We start from the raw sequence: 25,689 nt of genomic DNA, 5'->3' as shown, positions 1-25,689 counted from the left end.
GCGTGTTCCTGAGAACGGTTCTTCTCTACTTTCATATAACAACTTATGAGCAGGTGGCGGGCCTCTAGTTCCATGAGTTTTTGATAGAAGGTTGCGTTCTCCTAGAGTGGAGAGGAGAGGTGGAGCTTATTTATTGGAGGCGACTCCAAACCGCCTCTCTTCCACCTCCCAGTCACTTGAATGCAGACTTTTTGCCGGACCGACGTGCTGTTTGCGAGGATGTTATGAGTCAGTCCTGGCACAGCAGAAACAGGAAACCCTTTCTCTGAATCCATCGGCGTCTCAGAGTACGCACAAAGACGCTCTTGGTCCGCGATTAGCTACCTATCCGCCACCTAGGGACACGCCACGTAGCCTCACGGCTAATCAGCTGTGATCCCTCTAGTGAGGGAGATTCGTGGCGGTATGAGATATATTTAACAAACTATCGGACCTCCCCAAAAGATTTACCCTTTCGCACGTTAGTGCGAAAAGGTAAATCTTTTGGGGAGGTCCGATAAGTTGTGGTGGCTGTTCATCCGACTATTTACATTTTAAGCATCTGTGCGATAACAGACCGGCCATCCACCATTTCGGTGAGTTGCTAGATCTTACGTTTTTTAGGAGCAAAACTACATTCTGGACTGAAAATCCTCCCGGAGAGCTACTTTAGCAGAGCGTCATCACTACTTCTCGTTCTTTACAAAGATTTATAAATGAACACATCCCATTATCTTGGACAGCCTCTTCCTTGATTTTCATTAATAACGGGACGTTATAATACGCACAAACTGAATATCGAATGAATCACAAGTGGAGTACTTAGAATTGCAACTGCTTCTGATATAATACTTTTGAAAATTTGAAAATTAGTGCTGACAGTTATTTTTTATACAAGAATTGACAATGATTTACATCTCAACTATCAAAGTATCAGCTTGATGTGATCATCCAATCTGAGACGTTCTATACTCCTCTGTACGCCTGCCTCTTGATCAATTTAATCGCCATTGCCAGCACGATTATTTGAAGAAAGAGAAGTAAACATGCAGCTCCACCAATAATCGTTAGCGTTCTCGACGTCTCATTCCTGTATCATGCCCGGCCTCCTCCTAGTTGAGGTGTTTTCACTCCCAGAAAGGTGCATCAACCTACCACATTACTGTTCTTCCTTGTTTTTTTCTCTTTCCTCTAGTATTGTCGCCATCTCCTCCCTTGAACAGATAATATTTTTATGTACTGGAGTAAGTAATAAATTGAGGAAATTTTCAAATCTAATGATCTCAGACTTTCAAATAAATATAATATAGATGTGTGTAATATGAAGTTCTTGGCGATATATGCCACCAGCCAGTGGGTAGGTGAAATTTATTGGCCGATTTGATTTTCAGAACAACACATTTGTACGAAAATAGCAATTTTTCTAAGGCTCCAGCTAAAATAGCCACGTCTAATATTAAAACCACAGAATATGTACAAAGTATCACTGTGGGAGAAATGCTCAATAATATAAAACTTAATATAAAACGTTTGACACTAATGTTACATAAGTTTACAAGCAATCCTTAAAAGCCCAAAAATTTTGAACGGTAGTTGATGTATGTAGGATCTATAGTTAGCCTATGCAAAAGGCCTGGTTGGCACATTTCTACCGTCTCGATAGCAAAAATAAATCAACATCAATAACATTGAAAACTCTCCAAAATCGTTGTCTGCGACATGCTTATATTAGGAATTGGCATCCCTAAACGCCCGTAAAAAAATTAGTCTTATCCCACTGACTCTAAGTGATGAATTTGCAACAAGAAAGCAAAAGATGATAAAATCGATCGTTGCCGTAGCGCAGCATCACATGTATGTATCATGGCTAGCTTTGAATGTCTTGTATCATATCATCATTGCCTCGCTCCTCATCATTACTCGTTCAAAGGCAGCGTAACACAGAATTGACGTAGGGTGAAGGGTTAAAGGCATCACCCCACGAATCTGAGGTGGTGCAGATTTCAGGTGGAGTATTCGTATACAGGATGAGAGACTACGGAGAGGAGGTGATTCCGTCCATTTCTTCCTAATTGCCGTAAAAAACGGCCCGGAAGATAAGGCTTCATTCGTTTTGGCGCACCATTTTGTACAAGAGGTTCGATTCGAGCGCGTCAGTCTTGTGCGGTCGTTTTTTACGGCAATTAGCAAGAAATGGACGGAATCACCTCCCTCTCCTTAGTCTCCCATCTTGTATACGAATACTCCACCTGAAATCTGCACCACCTCAGATTCGTGGGGTGATGCCTTTAATAGAAAATGCAGAGTTCTGGGTGTATATTGTATAATATGAGCGTGGACCCGCTCAATATCCCTAAGACGTCCTGAAAAAAACGGCGTGAGAACCATCTCGTTCCCAACTTTAGGACGCGCCACTCTTCTACACTCCCCGGTTTCTCAACAGCCTGTTTATCGATTTTACATATATAGGCTACTGAGAGGACCTCATCGGTTCTCGGCCGCACACCCATGCAGACCACGCAGAACACACACCACACGCATGCACCAGACACACCGGACACCCGCACCTGATCACTGGAGGCGAGCAAAGCTGGCAAGCAAGCACTACCGGAAGTCTGACCAAGTCTGACAAGGTTTACTGCTGTTGAAGGACGCCAAGGCTAGTTCGAAATAAGCTATCATAAGTTTTGCCAAGTTGGTGTATGGTATTCCAAAAACGGATGAAGATGCTGTAAATGTCAGCCAAAAAGGTTCAAATAAAGAGCCATGAAGTGATCAAGGGGCGACTTTGTAGACTGCATCGTTGTCATTGCATAGTTCATAGTTGAGCACTCGAATTTGTTGAGAATTTCATAAGGCGGTATTTTCCCGCGCGGCACAAATTTTCCCACCACTGGTTACCTATGCATAAGCAGATTATCGCATGGGATTTTACACATAATGACGGTATGCATGCAGGCTACGGATTCCCTCTCCCTTACTCATTGATATTCTTACATCGTCAGTCACTACTTGAGATACTCCCTCCCTACTAATAAGGGCATATATGAGATCACCGCGATGAAAAAAGGAAAGGTTCGACAGAGAACAGCAGCTTTTTGCGTCTTTTTAAGCCTTATGTATGAAGCTAGTTAATCTGTAACAAGTATCAAAGTCTCTGTGGACGCCTCTAATAATCTAATAATAAAATAGGCATTTCGAGAATTTTTAAAATTTCTGCACCATAACAGCATTGGGAGAATAAAATGAGAACAGACATAACCATAACAGAACATTTTAGTCTAACAGTTAAAAGGTGCATTGTTAAATGGAAAGCTGCGAACTCAAGTTGATCTAAATACCCACATCTTGAGGAAGCTGCGACTTTTGTTATTTGAATTATTATTAGCAGTCTGTGAAGGATCTACTGCAAAAGTTTTGTACCTCACCTTTGTAGTTGCCGTGGACATTTCAGTAGACGTTTCCTTACTTAGATCAGGCTCCTTTGACTTCTCTATAAACTATTTATTATTCCTTCGAAAAACTACTACTAGAACCGTTCGCCGATCTGCTCATCACATAACTGAACGGCATTCCTCCGCGCTGATGCGCGTGTTTTCTTCCGCACTTTCTGTGTACTTAGGAAAAATGTGATTACTGTACTGACGCCATTGTAACAGGTACAAAAAGTGGATAAGTTTTCGAAGTAGCCAAGAACAACTGCAACCCTCGAGCTGAAGCAGAGTAACAGGAGGAACCGTGATCAAGCAAGAAAGAACCCGTGTTTAAGGTTCCATGCAAAACAAGAGACATGCCCCGTTTTTCAGACATCGCCCATTCATTCAAGGAATCCCGGGATTCCACTCCAGCCATATTCTCTGTGATCCGCTTAGTTAGACTGCGTCCATTACCAAGTTATTGTATCGGATCATCTCAAAAATGATGCATTTTTTCAAAGACACTAGAGGACCATGCCATGAGTCATGGACCCTTGAATTCTGGAAGAAGGGTTTCGAAAGTTTTGATTTTGAAATATGTAAGAGGATTGTAAGGTATGCAGAGGGTTATGATTTGAATTTCAGATGTATTATTTAATTTTGAAAAATAAAGAGAATATAGATCACCGTACCACTTCTGGAATGACCCAACAAGTGTATACGCTTGCAATGAAGTGAACATATTTGAAAAGTATCTACATGAACGCACGCGCAACAGGAAAGTGGCTAGTCAGCTGCATATCTGTCGATCAGTTTGCTCTGCCCAGTTGGTACCTGCTTTTGGTAATTATTCTCCTAGCAGAATGTGTTGACATGCACGTTACAATGAAATCGCAGTTCACAATTACAAGACTACTTAGCTAATTCTAGTGTAAGGTTAAGCAAGAAGAAGAGATTAACGCCTGCAGCGGCACTTGTGGCTCCGCGTTCCTTCCAGATGGAGCACAAATTCTAGCCGCGAGCTCCATCGACTACTAACTACGGCGGAGCAACTCTGGTTCTGCTGTTCTAATGCAGATTGGGCGTCAGAAATGTTCCATTGCCGTGGAAGATAGTCTACATACCGGGAAATGCGGAGAAGCGCCCTTGATGGTGGCAGGACAGAGGGAAGAACAGTAATTCACGAGCAGTAGGAGCACTATACTTCGCTTCCATCGCATACAATCTCGTTTTAAGAGCAGTATGACGTCCAGAACGAGGTTGTCCTTCAAACGATATCTCACCCGCCCAGGACTGCTGACGTCAACGATGGACCGTAGGCTGACAAATGATGTACTCCTTATATGCGGCGCAGATATTGGCAGCAGGCGGCAGCTGTCAAGTTATGCCTTTGTAGGAAGTCAAAGTAGACGATTGCTCGCTTCTAGTTTCGTTGAATTGAAGCCATAGGTGCTCAAACTGCTAGACGCTCGCTTACATACCCCTCGGAGCAAGGCATTGAGAACCATCTACCATATTCTAATTATTAGTTAGGGTTATTCTAAGTGACCTTTCAAGGAATTCTTGAAAGAAGAAAATTTTCTTTAAGATTTCCTTCTCGTTTCAATGCATTTATTCTCAAAGAAAATGATCGAAAATATGGAGGAAGTCTGCGGCAAATGCACTTTGTGAGTGAATCTTGGCACCACTATCGAAGCAAGTCTCCTCTCGTTGTCCAGCGAAGATTTTCCAACACGCACCGCTTATAAGCTACGTTGTTACAGGCTGTAGCCCCTCCAGTAGAAATGCCAATGAAACTCACCAGGGAAATCAAACAACAACCTTCAAGACAACTAGCTAATTGTAGATATTCGTATGGAAAAGCAAATATACACCTTGATAGACATAATATGGGAAGTACTGGAAAAACTGTCGATCGTATATGCTTCGTTTATTTCCATCACATCACACTAGCTGAAACTGTAGATATATACCACCGAGCTCAGTGTTTCGGGGACTGGAAGTGAGATCCAACTAGAATCCGTCTAAGACAGTCAAATCTAACGCTATTGAATACATGGGATCACCACTGCTCTTTTTAAAATCCTTTGCATCAAACACACAGATTGTCTCTTCCAGCTGTCAACACCTTTTCTTGTCTTGATAACTCTCCAATATAAAGCAGTCAGTTTCAGCACAAGCAGCATCCAGCATCTGCGATGAGCGAGTACGGAAGTTCAGCAAAACAGTTTTGCCGTTAAGTTCGCGGCGAGAAAGAATTGCTCCAAAAGCAACAGGATGTAGCGCAGTTTTCCACACCAAGCAGACAATCCATTTGGCTTCTTCTTCAGTGATATTCGACCAGCCGTACTCCACCAAGAATCAAAATTCTATACCTCTTCAGTAGCCTGCTTTAAAAAAAAGTGTTGGTCACCATAGAATTTCACAAAGAACAAGATGTCACATATCAAGAGACAAATTTCCCAGACCACCAAAACCCTGCAACCTGCTGCACTAATTGTTTTTCTCCGTTGTTTTTAGAAACTCAGCTTTTTGCTGCGTCTGACCGGGAAACTGAGTCTTCTCTGCAGTAGAAATATTAAGGTTTAGTGAAAAATATGAAGATATGGGCACCCATCCAGAACCAAGAAGATGAACCAAATGAATGCAGGATATATGTTTGTGCCGGATTATCTGTGTTCAGTGCACGTGCGTGATTCGTGAGAACCGTCAACCCCACACAGCCCTCCGAGCTCTCGCACCAAAAGCACCGCAACAGACCACACCTTTTAGTTAATTCGGCAGAAATCTCGAAAATCATCCATTAACGTAGCTTTTGACTGATTTGCTTCAGCTGTAGCTCACCACGTGTCACAACTATGAATCACAAGGGGTTTTTTCAGTAGGGGCCCCTACAAAAAAAACCTGATGGCCTGCCCCGTTGACCAAAGCTCCCACAGAGATTTGATACAGAGCTAGTTCGTTTGTGATCACACTCATCCTTTCTCTTTAATTTTGGACTTTTGCGAGTTATCTAAAATGCCTCTAGTATTCTTCACGCTAAGATCTCGGAATTGAAGGGTAGCATCGTAACTTCTACAACTATTTCAGAGTTTTTATAACGTATTTTACGACGTGCTCCGAGTGGGGTAGAAACCTTAGATTTCCCAAGTCTGTCTAGATGCTGCTTGATCCTATAAACAGTGAGCGCTCCGTTTCCCCTATAATCGTCATCACACGACCTCCACGTGATACGGCACACCACTCCTGATGCCATACAATCACCCTCTCTTCCATATGGGAAAACCACGAAGCTGGGAGTTACGCACAGTCGTTCGTTATACGCACAATTACGTACCAGCTGACACTCGAGGTTCGCCAGTAGTGTCTCCACAACCCACAAATCGTTTGCCTGCAGCAAATGAGGTTAGCACTAGCCCATGTGTTGTCTGTTGAGCTTCCCTGTCGTTTGAATGCTTCCTGTAAGGTGATGGTGCGCGTAAAGGCATCACTCCACGAATCTGAGGTGGTACGGATTTCAGGTGGAGTATTCGTATACGGGGTCGTAGATTGTGGAGAGAAGGGTGATCCTGTCCATTTCTTCCCAATTTCCGTAAAAAACGTCCCGGAAGATACGGCTTCGGGCGTTCCGGCGGGCTGTTTTCTACAAGGAGTTCGATTGGAGCGCGCCAGCCTTGTGCACGCGCCGCATCTTCCGGGCCGTTTTTTTTCGGCAATTAGGAAGAAATGGACGGAATCACTCCCCCCTCCATAATCTACTATCCCGTATACGAATACTCCACCTCAAATCCATACCACCTCAGATTCGTGGGGTGATGCCTTTAAGAGGATGAGTAACTGATGCGTATGATTTTTGTAGGCTTTGACGAAGTCAATAATGCCCAAAGTTAGCTGTTATTAATAAAGAAGGATCAATACCAATCTTGGCTATAGCTGGGGCAAATCAAACAAAAGCTACTTATTCTACATCAAGGAGAGCTGAACATGGGCCGTATTAAGAGAGGCACCATTCCTTATTCATATATTAATCACTCTCGTCCGCATGTTGGAGTTGCCCTACTTACAGCGCTTTGCTTCTGATACACATTACCTAATCAACTATCTGCCAAGTTAGGGTTTGCTTATACCTGCCCAAGTTTGGTTCACTTTCATAATCTGCCAAGACCTACTAATGTGTAAATGTACGTGCCTCTGTTTAAGCTCTATTAATTTAAAGAAGAAAAAATAGTGCAGAATTCGAGAAAATCAGGAACAGGCTATTTTTTCCACAGACGTATGTATCATATCAGCGGTGACAGTCAACTACGAAAGAGATTCCAAGAACACTCAATCTCAACAAAAACTGAGTTCCTGAAATTCGGAACAGCTCTGATCTGAAGAAATCATCAATTTCACAGCTCACTCTAATCGAAATTTCCACAGCGAGCAAAGCAGAAAATTCCCACAGCGTACTGAAATTGAATTAAGTAACTGCTTAGACTAGAGTTTGTCGTATCATAGAGGAACTAGTTAAAGTTTAACGGTATAACTCAAGTGTAACTGAAGCCAGCAAGCGAAGCAAGAAGAAATGGACAAATTTAGAATACTTGAATTCAAATGTGCAGATGGGACCGACTTTTTTTGCTGAGGGAAAAAAGTTATCAGATAACGTCTCACTTTTTGCATACTCATTTAAGATCATCTTTGAAGCGCACTTTGCAACTTCTTCTCTGTGATTTTGCAATGATTTCTGAAATAACTGATGAAGTGTCACGAACATGTTCATAAATGTTAAGCAATATTCACAATATAGGGTAAGATAAGCGGTGTAAGCGTTAAATCGATCATAAAAGCTGAAGCTGAAGTAATTTTAAAAACTAACAAAAAGGGGAACGACAGATTGTAACATATGATTCGATTCCTTGACAGCACACACAAGTTCTGAGCTTCCCATCCAGCAAAGATCTCTCTAAAAGAACCCAATTCTAGAGTACTCAAAAAGATGACGACAGTGAGTCATAGTGCGCATGATTGTATGTTCTTTATTTCTCAATCGACTACTTCCCATCTTCTGGTGTTCACGATAAAACTAACACAAAAATCTCACAGAAGGAGTCACCCAAGTCTTCCAACCAGATACTCTTGTCCCCTTTTTGTTACTAAGCTAACGTTCCTGTTGTCTATTCCCTAACCTGTGCTGAAGTGAGCGAATTTTGGGCAACGTCAAGAGGATCCCATAAAGTTCGCAAGGTCGGTGGTCCTACCCCGCCCAAGTCTAACAAAGTCTTCAGTGGTCTATAAATTACTACCCGACTTATCTAGAAGGACAAATGCACTGCTCTGACACGGAGGTCAGAGTCCGCCATCTATTGTATATGTAGTCCTAAAACACGTTCTACAACTTTTGCTGTTCTGAAGTGAAGATGAAAACCTGAGACCAATGAAATCGAAGTGAGGAATGTTGAGGCGTGTTTTACCAAACAAATGTAAACAAATTTCGATGATGTTGAGGTTGCAGGTCATTCTGAGGCTGTTGAAGACCATTACCGGGAAACTGTTTTATTTGAGCAAACTGCCGACAAATATCATACTGATCAATGAAAATCAATAACAGTTCTACATTGGAGACTATTCAAATTTCAGCTTCAAACACTCCGTCGATATAATATAACAATGTAGACACAGTTTGAAAGTATTACTCGAAATTTGAGTTTTCCTCCCGTGTTCCCCCAAGAGTTATCAAAGAATGAAGTTCTAGCACAAAATGACGTCAAAGACATCATCCTACGGATAAAGATAACGTTCTACGTCGGATCATGTAAACTATTCTCTAAGCAGCCGTTTGCATGCGTGTTTCCATTTTCTAAAGGAGGGCATGTTACCAACTCGTGGCAAACGTGCAAGAAATAGACGTACAAAGGAGTCATAAGTTTAAAAGGAATGCGCCCAGTGGCCACGGCTATGAAACGGCTGCAACGTCCCATTTACCTTTTGCGACATGCAAACCAAGTTATTGCGCACCATTTCGATGCCGCAGGATCCGTTACACCCCCATTTATGCCTAGCTGGCGCCTTCGCACCAATCCAACGCCCCAAGACTCGTCTCACCCTATGTTGTAACTGTCTAATGCCGGCGCACGAATCCGACGCCGCGAGACCCGTCGCAACCCATTTTGAACCTATCTGGCGTCGACAAATCTGGCGTCGACAACAATTCTACTCTGGTGGACCCGTCCCATCCCATTTTATAGCTTTCTGGCGTCAGCGCCAGAAAGCTATAAAAGGGGGCGCGACGGGTCCCACAGCGTCGGATCGGTGCGCAATAGCTTTGAGTGGATGTCACGAAAGGTAAATGAAACGTTGCAACCGTTTCATATCCATTGCCACTGCATGTCTTGCATTGCACCACTATGACTCCTCCAGGTATCAATTTCCTTGCACGTTTGCCACAAGTCGGTCACATGCCTTCCTCAGAATGTGAAAACACGCATGCAAACGGCTGCTTAAATAGTAGCGAACAGTTTACACGATCTGACGTAGAACGTTATCCTTGACAGTAGGATGATGTCTTTCACGTCATTTTATGCTAAAACATCATTCTTTGATAACTATTGGGGACACAGGAGGAAAACCCATATTTCGAGCAATGCTTTTAAATTTTGTCTATAATATATTGGTAAGGAGTGTTTGAAGTTGAAATTTGAATGTTCTCCAAATGTAGAACTGACGCGTTTAGAAAGAAGACTATGAGAACTTTTGTCTTTAGTTATAATAAAAAAAGATGAAGAAAGATTGTTAGAGATACATTAGTCTACTTCGCAGAAAACGGCACTAATAATAATTTTCGTTGATCAGTGAAGGCGAGCGAAGCAAACACCACAAAAAGCCTGAAGTCCGGCTTAAGCCGGACGTTCAGACTCGTATAGCATATATATATATATATATATATATATATATATATATATATATATATATATATATATATATATATATATATATATATGGCTAACACCGAACGTTCGGAAAGTCCAAAGCTGCAAGTAAGGACAGACAACATAAAAACTACGATTCAATCCGAATGAGAAGCAGGTGGGTAAACCCGCACGAGTAGCCAATATTTTGTCGTATTTCCTCTAAAAACAACCCACGTTTTCTTCTTCTATCAAGCCAAGACCATAGGAGATGGTATCGCATTGCAGCACTTGGACCGCGACGCATCCTAGTGCAGAACCTTCCTAAGAAAAGAACATTACATTATGGTACATCAGTAGTACAAAACATGATAACCTTCAGTTCTTCATAACCTTCATCTCCATTGAAGGCACAGTTGAATACATTATCTCGTTCCTTAGGTTTTCCCTTCTTTTTATAAATCCTCACAATTCCCTTTGACGTTGTGTCAATTTTCGAACCGTTCGTCGTAATTAGAGAGAATTTTATTTGAATATCTTTGAGAGATAATGGCTCATCATCATAGTCACCTCTAATTTGGACTAAGCAGAGGAGAAGAAGGTATGATGTTAAGACCATACCGACAGTGGACTAGGAAGAGTATGAAATGAGAAACATTGCGTTTATTTGCTCAAACATCTAGAATCAAAGATAAACAATCTTATCAAAGAACTTTCTCCGCAAATTGGAGCACAATCCTCAGTTTTCCTCAGCATTAAAGAGCTTTATGCCTTGGTTTCTATGACCATAATCGAACAGACGCCACTTCATTCAAGTCTATACAGTGAGCCAGCTGTTCCAATAATCGATAAAACAACGGTAAAAAATATTTTGTTTGTTTTTTCATCGAAGTGAAAAACGTCATATATTATTCAAAGGAAAATTTCCGTTCCGGTTATATTCAAATTTTATTAATTTTGGTTTCATCAGATGATTAAAGAGGAGCATCACGAGAATAGAATGGAGCGTTTTTGACAGAGTGATTTTTTGCGTTTAATGTCGAAGCGAGAAAGCCGCTGGAGCTGAGATTGGTGTGGTGTGTGGATTAGGACCAGTGCTTGAAAACAGCACTTGTCTTTTCTCATTCATAATTGAGAATTTTGACCACGAATACGGATCGAAATCCAGTCGGCACAGTTGTCACGGATATGAAAACATCTTTTTCACCAATACTACTTTTTTAGAACAAAAAACTACTAAACATTGGCTGGATAGTACATACTCTATATTGTCCAACAATCTCCAAGTTCTCTCTTCTTAAAATTTTGAAATTTAGCCATTTGGAACTGTGTTCATGTTTTCTTGTTACGCCAGCGATGTTTTGATGAAACTTTATTATTGGCCTGACATTTCGACAACTTCGTCTTCATCAAAGGCCTGAAATTTGTTCGAGGTTTTGATGCCATACATATCCCATCAAACTCCTCTCTCCTTTTCTATCCTCGACATTGTTCTACGTACGCACGCAAGACCTCCAAAAGGAAAACCAAGTGACTAGTCTCACTGACTCGAGCGAGGCTGGTGAACCAACGCGTTCTTGTAGATTGTCACCAAGGTGAATGAAACCCACGCACTGTGCAGTATCCTTAAGTACTGATGTCTGGATAACGTTTAGGCACTGCATGTGGGACAATCTTATAGCTCACATAGTGTTACGAACGGCATAATCCAGAGAATGGTATCATGGTCAAGAAAATGGGATCTACCTTTAAATCTTTCCAAAACAGTAGCTTTGCATTTCGGAGAGGCTCCTCAGATTCCCTACTTCTGCAATTCAACAACTATTCAATATCAAGAGCAAGTTCGAGACCTTGAGGTAATAATTGATAAATCGTTCGAGTTCTACACTTATTTTGACCTTGTCACCAAAAAAGCGCTGTCGTCTATTTTCATAATAATGAGGAGCATGCACGTTAAGGATCCTGATTTACTAATATTTCTTTACAAGACATACGTTTTGACACATCTAGAATACGCTACTCCAGTCTGGAGTCCATTCTTGAAAAAGGACATCAAAAAGTTAGAGAAAGTACAACAAATTTTCACTAGGCTGGTTTATTGTAGGTGCTTTCCCGATCCGGGTTACCTTGACACACTTCCCTCCTATGAAATTCGACTCAACGCGCTGAAATTAAAGAGCTTGAAGTACAGACGAGAAGTGAACGATTTAGTTTTGGGTTTTCGAATCCTACAAATGGAAGTTAAGCTAAAGGCAAGCAAGTACTGGATTTTCCGTCCAACAAGCGGGAGAACAGGAAGCTTCAATTTGTAGTACTCTAAACTCAGACAAAAACTCTTCTCAACCATGTTTAACTCCTTTTCTGCAGAGTTGCGCGTTGGATTAATCTACTTCCAGCTGAAATTATGTCTAGTCCAAACTCGAAGATATTCAAAAACAGGCTATCCAAATTAAATGTTCTACCTATTCTAGGTATGAGGGAGGCCTAAAATCTCATGGTTTCAGAAACGTGGAGCAAGTTCCTCCCTAACAAGCGACCACAATAAGCATTGGATTGATATCTGTTTTTAACTCACAGTTTTGGTTTCTCCTTTCCTGTTGCTCATTATGACATTAGCTAGCTGTAATTCTGCCTTGATATGCTCCTTTTCAATTCGTCCCTGCAGTCGGTCCTTATTCTCTCCTGGTGGTGGAAAGCTGTTCAAGGATAGCAAAGTTGGTGAGCCCTTTCGCTTGAGGTCCCCCCACCCGTTCGCCCAGGGTCCCTGACGGATTCCTCCGTTCGAGGTTAAGTTGGTCACCCTCTGTAGCAGGAGAATGACCTGCCAACCCACCACTCCTCATGCTTTAAAGGGTCAGCCTTGTTGTGTAAAATTCAGGCGAAATTATAGTGAACTCTGTTCTATTTTTTTTTCTGTTTTACGGCACACCTGCAGGTGTTTGAATAAATAAATAAATAAATAAATAATGTCATTGGCTTTTGATAAGCACTCGTTTCTGTTATTCATGGATGGATTCCTGACGGAACTCCAGAATCCTTCCAATGCTTTCCTGGCAAATACTTGTTTTTAAAAAAACGTCAGTCCAATAATAAAGTTTCACCAAAACCTCGTTGGCATAACAAGAAAACATGAATACTCTAAATTGTTGTTCTCTCATCGTCCCCATCAAATTCCTCCCATCGCAAAATAGTTCTTCTCGATGTCCCTTGTTGGTTCCACTTGTTTTTTTTTTGTATTTCCCTGTTTGTCAAATCTTTCTTTGTTCTTTTCAGACTTTGCGTGAATCGTTCGGTGGTCTTCATACTCGATACCACTCTCACGAACAGCTTTAGCGGATGAATAAAGCCTCAGGTGACATTCGCCCCACTCTCTTCTTGCAAGTACGTCTTCTGTTCCTTCGAATGTATAGGGAAGTAGTGAACTCTCTTATTCCACTCCTTCCCTGCGACTGTTTTACTCTCTGGTACCTTGTTTATGTTCACCTATGTGCTACAAAGCATTCATTTACTGCACTCGTCACTCTTTTATTATGCTCCTTTTTAAAGATATTTCTGCGAATTCCTTTTGCATAAGGAGCTTGCGGAATCGCTGTTGGACCATCACGAACCGAAGCAGCAGTGAGTGGTACTAACAGGGGTCCCCTCTGCTCCAGCACACCCGGTTACGCAACTATACCATGCTTCATGTAGTTTTGAGCACCACCACAACACCTGAAGTCCCAGCATCTCATCCTGTTAAAACTCTGGTGGTTCAGTATGGATTCCCTCCGTGTCGTGCGCAGCTGAAGTCCACAATTCCCTCCCGAACACATCGCCAGTGGACCGCGCCTTTCAATTAAAATGTCAAGGCGAGTTGCTCCGCATATGGGGTGAGTTTCACCTCTTTCTCGCGCGGAGAGGGCGCAAAGACGAATGGATGAGAGATCGATACGAGTGCCGCGTGTTCATTGTGCTGTCATTTGTCCGGTCCTGAGCTTCATTACTCAGTAGTAAAACCGCGTTTTTTCTCCTTTTTGAGCATTCTTCATGAATAGGTCACTCAACCGCTTTCCTCCTTATTCATGACCGGATTTGTTTAGTTGGATGGTGAATCGTAATGTTTAAAATGTCGTAACTATTATAAATTGTTTCGTGATTGTGCTGTACGCTTGGTGAATATTTCACTTACATAACGATTTAGGAAATTTGATTTATAATTGCGATTTGAGTAGTCATTTTAAGGATATTCTGTTTCATAGCAATTCTGCTTTGATAGATCCACAAAACATGTTTGGATTAATGCTAACGATTTGAAGCAAAGGATTTCAGATTGTTCTGGATGCAGTTATGATTCTCTGGGCTCTGTTCTTCATATGCGCTTTGATAATTATAATTAGAACTCGAAGGTGAGTTTTCTTCAATACCTTTGAAATAAACAGTCCTTTGTAGAAGATCCACTCTCTTGACTCCGGGTGTTTGAGTACGCATCGACTCCACAAATCTTATTTATTGGACATGAATAAGTAGTGCCATGCTGGCAAAAATTAGTTTGTAAGTAGTGTTACGCTCTACGACGTCAACTGTAAAACAGAAGATCGAAAATTCAAGATTGACCCCTGTTACGATGGAGGAGTGTTTAGCGACAAATGATGCCTCTTTCGTATGAGCTTTGTTGCAGGGATTTTTCGGCTAAGCTCTGTTATCTCAACGAGACAGTGAAGACGTCATAAATTGTTATGTAGGCCTCGTTTCTGCTCGGCGCGAAAAGAAGGGCTACGGCTGGAGAGAGGAAGGGGAGGGGTCAGGCGCGTTTCGCTGTGGTGTCGAGTGAACACCAAGTATTGTTCTTCCGACAAACTCTTTGTTGCAAAATACTTGTTCTACAATATTAGTATTACAACGGCTGTAGTGCAGTGGTAAGAAAGTTCCTGAGCGTCTTCGCGGTGAATGGTTCCGAGACCTCCCAGTGCCAACACCTTGATTTCCGACAGGTCGATAGGTACAAGATTTCTTTGAGGTGATAATGACTAATTCGATACCTTTAGTTCACCCTAATAAGTCATTGAGTTCCGTCGTGAGTTGAGCCGGAACCGTCACGGATTGCAGCCTTTAGTGGTGCTAGTAAGGGTTCCCCTCTGAATCCTACCACTTCGAGCACAGCTACATACGCCACTACACCGAACCAATGTAATCAAGCCGTTTTAACCTGACTATAGTGGTTCTACGAAGTAACAATCAGAAGTACCAACTATACGTGATGAAATTCATCTCATTTTCTGAAGTTATGGTTTTTTGAATAATTCGCCTTAAATTTTTACGCAGCGTTCACCATTTGCTATGAAATGTGAATGAATGTTAGAACAAAATCCGACTATTTTTGAGCCTGCACTGAAGGAGTAAATAATACTACATATGGGAATATTCTCTTTCTAAGATCTAATTTTTTGTGCATGTCAAAGTTTAGAAAAAAGTTCAACGGTAACTCTAATCTTTTTTTCTGAAATAAATCGAAAGTGCTTAAAGACAGTTTTGCGGGAAATTTTCGAGGTTGGGATCTCTCCGCCAATATTCTCAAACTTTTACTGAGGAAATTTCTGTGAGTGCTGCAATAATAAAAATAGCAGTTATTCTATCGCTTAGCACGACACCATCATCATTTCGTTAGGGCGAGCACTTCGTTTCATCGGACGTGTTTCGCGGTGTTGCAAAGTCGTTGTGCAGACTGATCCCTCTGAGAGCTAATGATTATTTTTTTGCTGGTTTTGTGAATAGAGTCGCGCTTTTCCGCTTTGATACTTGTGGGAAATCATTCGGTCCTTAACTCTTGATTCCAATCTCGAACATTTTCGCGGATACTGTCTTTGAGGAAAACAAGGAGGTGAGTGTTGTGGACTTGTGGCTACTGAATAAATATGTATATATATTAAATTATGTATATATGTATAAAAGTGTGGTGATTGCAAAAAGAGGTAGCCATGACGAGCTGGATAGTTTTATCTAGTTTGATTAGTGGGTAGTTGGCACCGGAGATGTTCCATTAGGTGGGCGCGACTAGTATGCTGCAACACATGCCCTTCTCCAAATGACGCACATACACTTTTTCCTACTGCCCTCCTTTAGCGGTATGAGCATCGCGCCAAACTGGTTGAGCACATTCAGCACCGACCATACAGGCGCCGTCGAACGTGTCGCGTAGCTGAAACGTGTTATAGCCGGGTCAAAACGAGATGAAGCACGGTGTAGACGCATGAGCGGTCGCGATGTAACAACGCGGTTTCTGAAAGCTCGCATACCATCTGCATCTGATTTTGGCAATTTGCTAAATTTTGTCGATTGACGTCACCCGGATCGATATTGGCCGCATTTTTTTTGCTTTTCATTTCTTCGCCTTTTATATTTCTTTTCTTATATTGTTATGTTTGTTATATTTGCTTTTGTTATAAAGATCTATATTATATTTGTATTGTTCTTAAGTTATTGTATTGCTTTTGTTAATGTTTTGGCTTTGAAATTTGGTTCAAAATTGCACTTATTTCCATGCTAATGTTCTTCCTTTCCTTACAAATAAAAAAAGAATATTAACAATAAAATAAAATAAATACATGAACAAACAATAACTTGAGAACAATACAATTACAATGTAGGTCTTTTGAAATGGGAAAATTTGGCAAATTGCCAAGCAGACCGCGCCCAGGCCGTCTGCGAGCGACCACAAACTGCGCTGCTTCAGCGCGACCGCTCGTGCAACTACAACTACATCGTCATGTGGTTTTGATCCGACTATACGTCTTTGGTGTAGGTGGGCAAAGGCTAGGTTCCTCCGATCGAGAGACGGAGCAATCAACCTAATGAGATCCTCGGAACTTCCATTCTTCTTGATATTTTGGTACATTCTTGTTGTTTTTCGTATAGTTGTGGGCATGATTAGAGTTACCTCGTAGTCGTATTAAAATCCGCTTTCGCTATTTTCTGTCAGGATGTCTCTTGCGTGGTTTTGACTTGTTCGAGTTAGATTTGTCTGTCACTTTTCGTCTAGCTGTGCGCGAATATTGATTTTGCAATGACACTGACAGGGAGACATCTTCACCATACGAACACAAAAAGAGGCTCAAAAACCCAACTCCTGCCCTCTTCCGAAAAAAAAAACGGCTTAGTTCTTAATCCTAACCACGCACACTATCAAAAACGAACGAAAAACTATTAAAAAGTAAAAAAAAAGACTTCCTACCCGTTCATCTATACTGGGCTAATGCGTTTCCTCACAAAAAAAAAACCTCACAAAACGCATCAGACCGTCGAAACATGTTTCTCCGCCAAACTTCTATCGCGCGCACAGACTGCTTAACATGAACTCCCTTTTTCTTTTATCCTACCACGGTATAACGTTTTTCACCGTTGGAGCAAAAAATTTCAGTGCTGACCGTTCTTGGACAGCCGTTAGTATATTAGAGCTTCAGTAACAAGGATAAAAGTATGGAAGTGTCCTGCGTTTGTAGGTCCGCTCGGCATGCATAGACACATTCAATTTCAATTCAGCATCATTTGAGGTTTGTGAACACATGTCCGTAGCTTGTGAGGCTGATGTAGAAAAACAGTGCTTTTATCAACTCTGATACAAATTTATCGACGCCGAAGAGATGAAAATTTAATTGCACTAGAACGGTTTCGAACCATCGACCACCTCTTACAAATCCCGGTCATGTAGGTGGGACGACTGTTCGCTCCACCAGTACAGTATGTCCGACATCTACTGGAACTGGTAGAATATGGCCAGTTCCAGTAGATGTCAAACATGCTGTACTGGTGGGGCGAACTTCTTTTCTATTTCGTCTTATCTGATTGAAGTACAAAATAGAAAGCTCTGTTCCATTTTGAACGAAAAAATATCTTGATATATTTCACGCTCCCCTTCGAATAGTACAAAGCATCATTTTACTTGATATAACAGAATGTTGAAGTTATATTCAATGCTTGTTGTATTTTCGCATCTATATCCAACTTCCATGAGAATAATTAGAATTCCATTCTCAGTATCTATCAGTATCAGTATAGTTACGCTTATGCAGATTATATTGATTGATAACAATGTCGTCCTAACTTTCTTTTTTTCTTGCAGAAAAGATAACGTGTTGGCATTTTTCCATCCTTACTGCAACGCTGGAGGTGGAGGTGAACGGGTTTTATGGTGCGCCCTTCGTGCAATGCAACAAAAGTAAGCTTTCTTTCCTAAATTATTTGTCTCTCCGTCTTTCTATCCATGGGTGCGATAGTCGGAGCTAGTGCTCTGACCCCCTTCACCTTTGAGCGGTTGGCGAAAGGACCTCCTTCATTTTTAAAAGGTTGGCGAAATTACCCCCTTCACTTTTGGACGGCTATCGAAATGACCCTCTTCGCGTGAGCTGCACTCCATGAGCTGAACCCCCTTTACCTGACTAGGGTCCGGCTTCTCCCTATCACACCTATGGTTACATTGAAGTGTTGCTGGATTTTAATCACTCTTTTTTCAAATGATCCTAACTTGTGCATCTTCGTAAAACCGTTGGACGTAGTTTGTTTAATTTAATTATTGTCAGTTTTGTAAACAAATACATCCGAAATTTTTGCGGTCTGCTAATGGCAATTCAAATAGATTGGCAAGTAGCTGGTACGTAAGACCGATGTCGAGCTCTGTAAAGCCCCCTTCAGGGTAATTTTAAATGTAGTATACGAATAACACTAAAATATTGTAGAATTTGTATCTCAGTGCAATTTTCCTGAAACGTGCTGGGGACTATTTATGAACAACTTCGGGAATGTTCTTTGTGCGACTTGTGGCTCAATTTCGAACAATTCTTTAAGATTTTCTTTTTATATAAAAAAACCTCCGTTCCATAATTCGAATCCAAGTTTTGAGGATTTCTCAGTTGAGAAGGCTCAGGTTAGCCACGAGAATGGGTCTTGGCTAATTTCGATTTTTTTGAGAACCTTCAGTGATCTAATTTGTATGCTGAATGGATGCCATAATCGTTCTCAACGTAAGAAATAACCCAAATGCAGTTCCGGACAGTTCGAAAGTTAAAGGATTGAAAAAATCGGACTAGACCGTCCATGTACCTTTATAATATATATATATATATATATATATATATATAATTTATAATATAATTCACTGTCCCTATAATATTTGGAACAATGAAGAATTTGCTCCATAATATTAAAAGCTATACTAGTCAATCCCGTGGGAAGTTGCGCACGAAAAGCTCTAATTTCTCTCTCAGCACATGACTTTTTTTTAAATGTTTCTCATACGGAGACATGGATTTCCTTGTTTCATATCTTCTCCATTTTGACCACGTCCATTGTCACTGCTTTTTACCAATAGAGTGGCTTGTTTTGCGATTTGCCTCGTAATTCTCCCAGTCTCTTTTTCCTTTCACCTCTTATTTTTGTATAATATGCAGTGTTCGCATTCTCGAAGGTTGTCCCCTTCGTGGTCCATCTGTTGCAATTCAGTATTCGTTTTCTTCCTGAGATTTATCTCTTAACGATAGCACACGAAACCTTTTGCATAACCAATACTAATATAATTATAATATGTGCAAGCTTTGAGAAATTGGATTTTTCTAAAGCCGTTCCAAGAAACAACGAAGATTTCAATGAAACGGATTTTGGGGCGAATTTTGGCTGACATTTTATCCTTACTGTGTTGCTGCTAATAGTAGTACAAATGCGCAATTATGCAAAATTGTGTGTACTTACAAATATATGTGAATAAATCTGATTCGCTCAGGATGGGCAGATGTCAAACAGGGACTTCAGCAACACCTGAACAATCAAAACCATGTGTAGCTCTAACTTGAATAATTAAGCCGTTTCCTTGTTTGGTGGTAGCTATGCTTCTCGCTATGCTCCCAGTACACATGCGCAGGAGGAAAGTCGAGGTTTGTTGTTAAACTAGCGAGACAACATATGAACGAAGGTAACAACATGTTCAACAAGACTGATTTGGCCAGTAATGAGGAACAAAGCAATGTGAGGAAGGGGTGAAACATTTGCAGAGGCGATGATGTCCCTCGCTAACGATTTCTTTTACTCTTACGCTGCAAATTCACCACTTAAAATCTGTCGAATGTGAATGAAACCTCACTGCGAGGAAGTTCGAGTGCTGGCGTGGATGTGGGTGCTTGGTGGACAATGCTCGAGGCAATTATCGATATTGTTGGTATTGCCTTATTTTGCTACATAGATAGTGAAAACTTGGCAGCTGAGGCTTTTTTACATAGCTGTACATATATACATAGCAGAGATCTGTATGATTACATATCGCCACATACATATTGCCGATTACAGCCGCTAGCTCCACTGCGTTATAGTATGGTCAAAACGACATGGAATACGGTGCAAGATCCTTGTGGAACCCTTGCTAGCCTCACCACTCCACCTCCTTCGCTCTAGTTCGCGATGATCCTGTCTCGATTCCAACCGTTGTTTCCATCGCACCGCTTCGAGCGGAGTCGCTTACGCAATTGCACTTGGCCTCAGGGCGTTTTAACACGAATGTACTTATAAGGAGAGATCTCAGCCGGGTAGATTCAACCTTTGACTGTAGAATCTTGTAGTTAGCAAATTCCGTGGAAGGTTCTTGCTGGTTTTATTCTCAGAGCTCCAATAATTTCACTACCGCTAGTACTAGACAAAATATTTCTTCATTGTTTGTGTTTGTTTCAGATGGCCGCACTTGCAGTATATTATCTATTCGGGAGACTATGACGCAACAAAAGAGCAGATCCTTCTAAAAGCCAAACAGCGGTTTGGGATTACCATTGACCCAAAGAATGTTCACTTTGTCTTCCTACGGTAAGATTGGTTAACTTTTTACATATATAGGAGGGTCAAAACGAAGTGAAGCACGATGCAGTTGCATTAGCGGCTGCTCTCAAAGCGGTGCGGTGAAGCGTTGCAGTTAGGATCTAGTGGGGACCCACGCTAGAACCTTTCGTGGTTGCAGTTCGTAATAATCCCACCTCGATTCCATCCGCTATCTCCACCGCAACGCTTTGAGCGCACTCGCTTACGCAACTACTATTGTGTATGTATCTTGGAAATTCACTGAGATAAACATTACTTTCATTTTGTTTTCATTCAGGTTGCGACGTGTGGTCGAGGCAGATCTTTATCCCCGTTTTACACTTATAGCACAAGCGTTGGCTGGATTGCTTCTCGGTTTCGAGGCCTTGCTTAAACTTAACCCATCTATTTTTGTTGATAGTATGGGATATAGCCTGACGCTTCCTCTGTTTCGGTGTGTGTGTGTGTTTTTTTTTCGAAACAGCAAGTATGCTAAAACTAAAACTTACTAGGATGTGTCGAATGCTAGTAAATGAAGTCTCTCAGGTAAGTATCTGATTTAGAAATGAGACCATAGGCTTGTCGAAGATTGTGTTCAGTGTGTATGTAGAGCATGTTAACTAAACTGCCGAAATGAAGTTTGGATAGGAAAAATAGCGCTAGAAGCCAGCCAAGCGAAATAGGTTAGTTCATGAAGCTTACGATCAAAAACAGTACACGTACTTACTGCAAATTTTAGCCTAATTAGATGGTATCCTGGTTTGAGGCGTGGGCTTTTTGGCTCCGCTTCTGTGATGTCGTTTTTTTGCTCTGTTTTTCTTCTTTCTACATGTTTTTGTGTGTTATGAGCTAATTTTGGTATACGAACCCTCAGCGTATGCAACTTGATTAAGATGTGGTTCAGTCAAGAATATCCATACATTGTGCCGTGAGACAGTTAAGTGATCCTTCCCACTCGTCAAAGGGAACTATCGAGATAAAAAAGGAAAATGGCAAAGCACATCACACATATGTTGTTGGATACCGAAAAGTTAGGAACGAAATGCAGTGTAAGAAATGGATATGATGGGTGGGGTACGTGATTCAGACGACATGAAGTGGGAATGAACAAAAATTAGAGGAGAATGACATGGAGGAGCAAATGTAGAAGAGAATTGTCTTGTTTTCTGGGCGCCAAATGATACCGGAAGAGAGTCAATTTCTTTTGCGCTTCATATAGTAGATGAGAAATATATTCGTAAGCTTGACGTATATGTTACTAGTAGTACTACAATAGCTATAGTCGGCTCAAAACGAAGTGAATTTTTTTCGCATCTACACCGTGGTTTATTTTATTTCTACCCAGCTAATTCTAGCGCTCTTCCTATGTTCAAATCTGAGTTTAGGAGCCAGTTTTCACGCTTCTTATAAACACTGAACTATAAGCTCTCCGATGATTATGTCTCATTCATGAATCAGATACTGGCCTGACATGCTTCCCTTGTAGGGACTAGAAGCTCCTTGGGATCGGTTTTGCATATGATCGATAAATGTACAACTCTTGCGAATTGTTTATAAAATGGTTCTAGGTGGATCGCTGGAAGTAGAGTGGGCACATATGTTCATTATCCAACAATTTCATGTGGTGAGTAGATCTTTTTCCTATTATCACCGTATCAACATTTTTCGGCAATGCTTCTATCAGATATGATCGACCTGGTATCGCGAAGAGAACAGTCTTACAACAATGCTGACATTATTGTGCAGAGCAATATATTAAGTCATAGTAAATTACTCTACTATCGTCTGTTCGCATTTTTTTATGGTCTCACTGGTCAAGCTGCGGAAGTTGTTATGGCGAATGGAAGGTATGCTCTTGTTCTTTAAAAATATTTTGCATTAGCAAAATTTCTTTTCCAAGCAGTCATCAGCAAGCATTCCGTAAGGAAACATGCGTTTCACGGATTAGTCATCTTTTTCATACGGCTGCTTCATTCTTTTCATTTTCCACAGTCTTCTTTCGTTAGAGTCCACCGGATTAGTGGTGCAGCCTTCGCTGTACGAGTGGAGGGATAAAAGACCAAAACAATCTGTATTCTCGGAGACGCAGGTGCATTCAAAGGACAGACTTCCTGTTTCTTGGTTTGCCAGGGCTGTTTCATTCTATCGTTACATTTACACATCAGTCTGGCCAAAAGCCCAGAATCAAGTGACTGGGAGGTGAAGCGGGGGCGATTTGCAGTCGCCTTCAGTAAACTCCATCTCACCATTGCGGGAGGACGCAACATCGACCCGTTAACTGAACTTGAGCTATGGACGGGCAACCTGCCCGTGGTTTTATAAATTATTTACCCGATACAGCATTTGGGAATAGTCTCCTGGCTCCGAAGGGAAGTTTGATATTACAACACCATAAGGACAAGGTTGCAGAAATCATCTAGGCTGTCGGAGACGAAAAGGGAACTTATCCATGGATTTTAGGAATTAAACGAAACAGTAATACGAAAGCCCTTTGACTCTGGAGGAGGTTTGGTGCGTCGAGGATGACGAGGTTGCAAGAATCATCTACGCCGCCGAAACGGAAAAAGATGACAGTCTGTACATACAACTCGAATGTGCTTGCACCGAGAGTTGCCTTTGAAAATCTAATGATGTGATACAAGAAGATGAGATACGGTCTCGTCGCGGTCTTCTTCTTCTTCATATTCATCCCTACTCACTGAACACTGTGTATGACACTGGAGAAGATGTGTTCGCAAGAAAATGCGACATTGGAAGATTTGGTGGGGTCGGTCTCCTCGCAAATACGAGTGTAGCAGTTTCCATCGATTCTTGCGAACAGCTGGCAACTTGATGTTCACAAATGAGAAAATGTGGATCAACGTCAACTCGTATCATCGCGTCGTCTACGCTCTAACAACAGGTTAGGAAGAAGAGTATGCGTCCAACGGGGCCAATGTACGTGGAACTGAAGAACGACTGAATAATTTTACATGGATACCCACTGCCTACAGAGGAACGGGCAAAGGAAAAGTTTCTGTTTTCTTTTCGACAACACTGCTCCATTGAAACTCGTGGTTCCAGAAGACCTTCTAGGCTGTAGGAGGGAATAGACTGATGAAAGGCACTACAATGAAATAGACCGCATCATCGTCAATAAGAAAGTTATGATGAATGTTGCTGTTATACCAAAGTTCTATGCGGGATCGGACAATCTTCCCCTTTAAGTAAGATTTTCCAGTCCACACAAATAAGAGAAATCCTCCAAGTTCTCAAAGCGAAGTTGCAGGGTCATCATTGACTGATATCTTGTTGATTATCTCATAAAATCGACAGAGGAGTATGATTAGCTCGTAGAACATCTTCACGACTACACGAGAAAAACCGAGAGATTTAAGATAACCAAGTGACATTTATCTCAATATGGCATAAACTCCCGAACAAAATGTCAGCGTCGAGCCGATGCAGGCAACCAGGAACCTAATTTCGAGCTTGCAAAGCTTTGAGAGGCGATAAAAGAAGGTCTCTAACAGAGAGGAACAGCAATTTTTGGCTGAAGCAGCAGAAGCGCGACACAGCACGTTCGTTACACACGTCGCCAATTTTAGAGCAAAGATGATCACTTCCGAAACCCAAATCCCACAACCACATGAACGGGAAGGTGATTGAGAAAATTATTCACGACTTCTATTCTAGTCTCTTCAAGAGCATTGTGCAGTTGCTTCCTCACCATATGAGCGAAAATCTATACGGCATCCCGAAGGCACACCCGAAGTCCAACATGGTGACATTTCGGTGAACCTTATCCACCTACCTTACCCGGTTCCAAAAGGATTAGATCTAAGCGATCCTAAAAAGGATTGAAAGTACATTAGATGAAGAACAGCCGTGCAAACAAGCAATTTTGAGAAGGGTTCAGCCCGACTGACCATTTTCATCATTTCTGAATTAGTACAAGTATCGTAAAAACATAGTCTGCCGCGTTGTATGTCGCGTTTTCCAAAGAAAACCTTCGATTCAGAGACGGAAGCGATCATAGAAGTCTTTGACAACCTAGGAGCGCGTCAATTCGACAAATAAAGGTACTTCGTTAATTATATAATATGTTCACGATCAAGATCTCTCTATCCAATAAGGTCACAACCGACGTGAAAAGATTGAAAAGATTGGTCTGATGGATCTAACAGACGGACGCAACCTGTAGAATATCAACCGCCACTCTCGAGAACCTAAGATGAATTATTTGAAGATTGAATTGGAGTTATATGAGAGAGAAAGTGGATGGCCCCTATGCACCTTCTTCGTTTCGTGGTGACGTCGCTCCGGTAGGCATCACCCAGGAGAAATGAATGCGCTTCAATGATATGCAAACATGTTGGGCGTCGTAGATCATGTATAGCAGAAGCAGAATAGAAGGAAAGTGCGGTCTGTATCATTGAACATTTATATAGAAGAGAGGTTTCTGCAAGTAACTTTCTTTTGAACACGTGAAAAAGGAGGATTCAAATTTGTATTTTATGCCAAAGAATTGTCAAAGAAAGCAAATCCGATGGTGACGCATTCAAGATGCATTCCAACAACAACTCTTTCGCGATAGCCACAAACGACTGACTTCACTG

At 41.4% G+C, this 25,689-nt stretch overlaps 2 protein-coding genes across 3 annotated transcripts in view; one reads left to right on the top strand and one right to left on the bottom strand.

Moving 5' to 3' along the window:
- Window positions 1-945: 945 nt before the first annotated feature.
- Window positions 946-10,904, bottom strand: RB195_010256 (uncharacterized protein; the record flags this gene model as incomplete). Its single annotated transcript, XM_064191175.1, has 7 exons — window positions 946-1,069; window positions 1,135-1,193; window positions 3,408-3,472; window positions 8,052-8,124; window positions 8,257-8,343; window positions 10,523-10,609; window positions 10,662-10,904. The coding sequence occupies 7 exons, from the start codon at window positions 10,902-10,904 to the stop codon at window positions 946-948; spliced, it is 738 nt and encodes a 245-aa protein (XP_064048758.1).
- A 1,096-nt stretch (window positions 10,905-12,000) lies between these two features.
- Window positions 12,001-25,689, top strand: part of RB195_010254 (uncharacterized protein) — a gene marked incomplete at both ends in the record, with an annotated part of 30,787 nt that continues 17,098 nt past the window's right edge. The window contains 8 exons of one of the 2 annotated variants that reach the window (XM_064191173.1): window positions 12,001-12,141; window positions 14,134-14,154; window positions 14,594-14,670; window positions 18,381-18,476; window positions 20,972-21,100; window positions 21,390-21,545; window positions 22,660-22,715; window positions 22,776-22,938. In XM_064191173.1, the coding sequence (XP_064048757.1) occupies window positions 12,001-12,141; window positions 14,134-14,154; window positions 14,594-14,670; window positions 18,381-18,476; window positions 20,972-21,100; window positions 21,390-21,545; window positions 22,660-22,715; window positions 22,776-22,938 (839 nt within the window). The remainder of the gene's footprint in view (window positions 12,142-14,133; window positions 14,155-14,593; window positions 14,671-18,380; window positions 18,477-20,971; window positions 21,101-21,389; window positions 21,546-22,659; window positions 22,716-22,775; window positions 22,939-25,689) is intronic. The other variant, XM_064191172.1, reaches the window with a different exon arrangement.

Source organism: Necator americanus, chromosome III (genome assembly GCF_031761385.1).
Source record: "Necator americanus strain Aroian chromosome III, whole genome shotgun sequence".
In the NCBI taxonomy this organism is placed as follows: Eukaryota; Metazoa; Nematoda; class Chromadorea; order Rhabditida; family Ancylostomatidae; genus Necator; species Necator americanus.
This window is presented reverse-complemented; position numbering and strand designations above follow the sequence as displayed.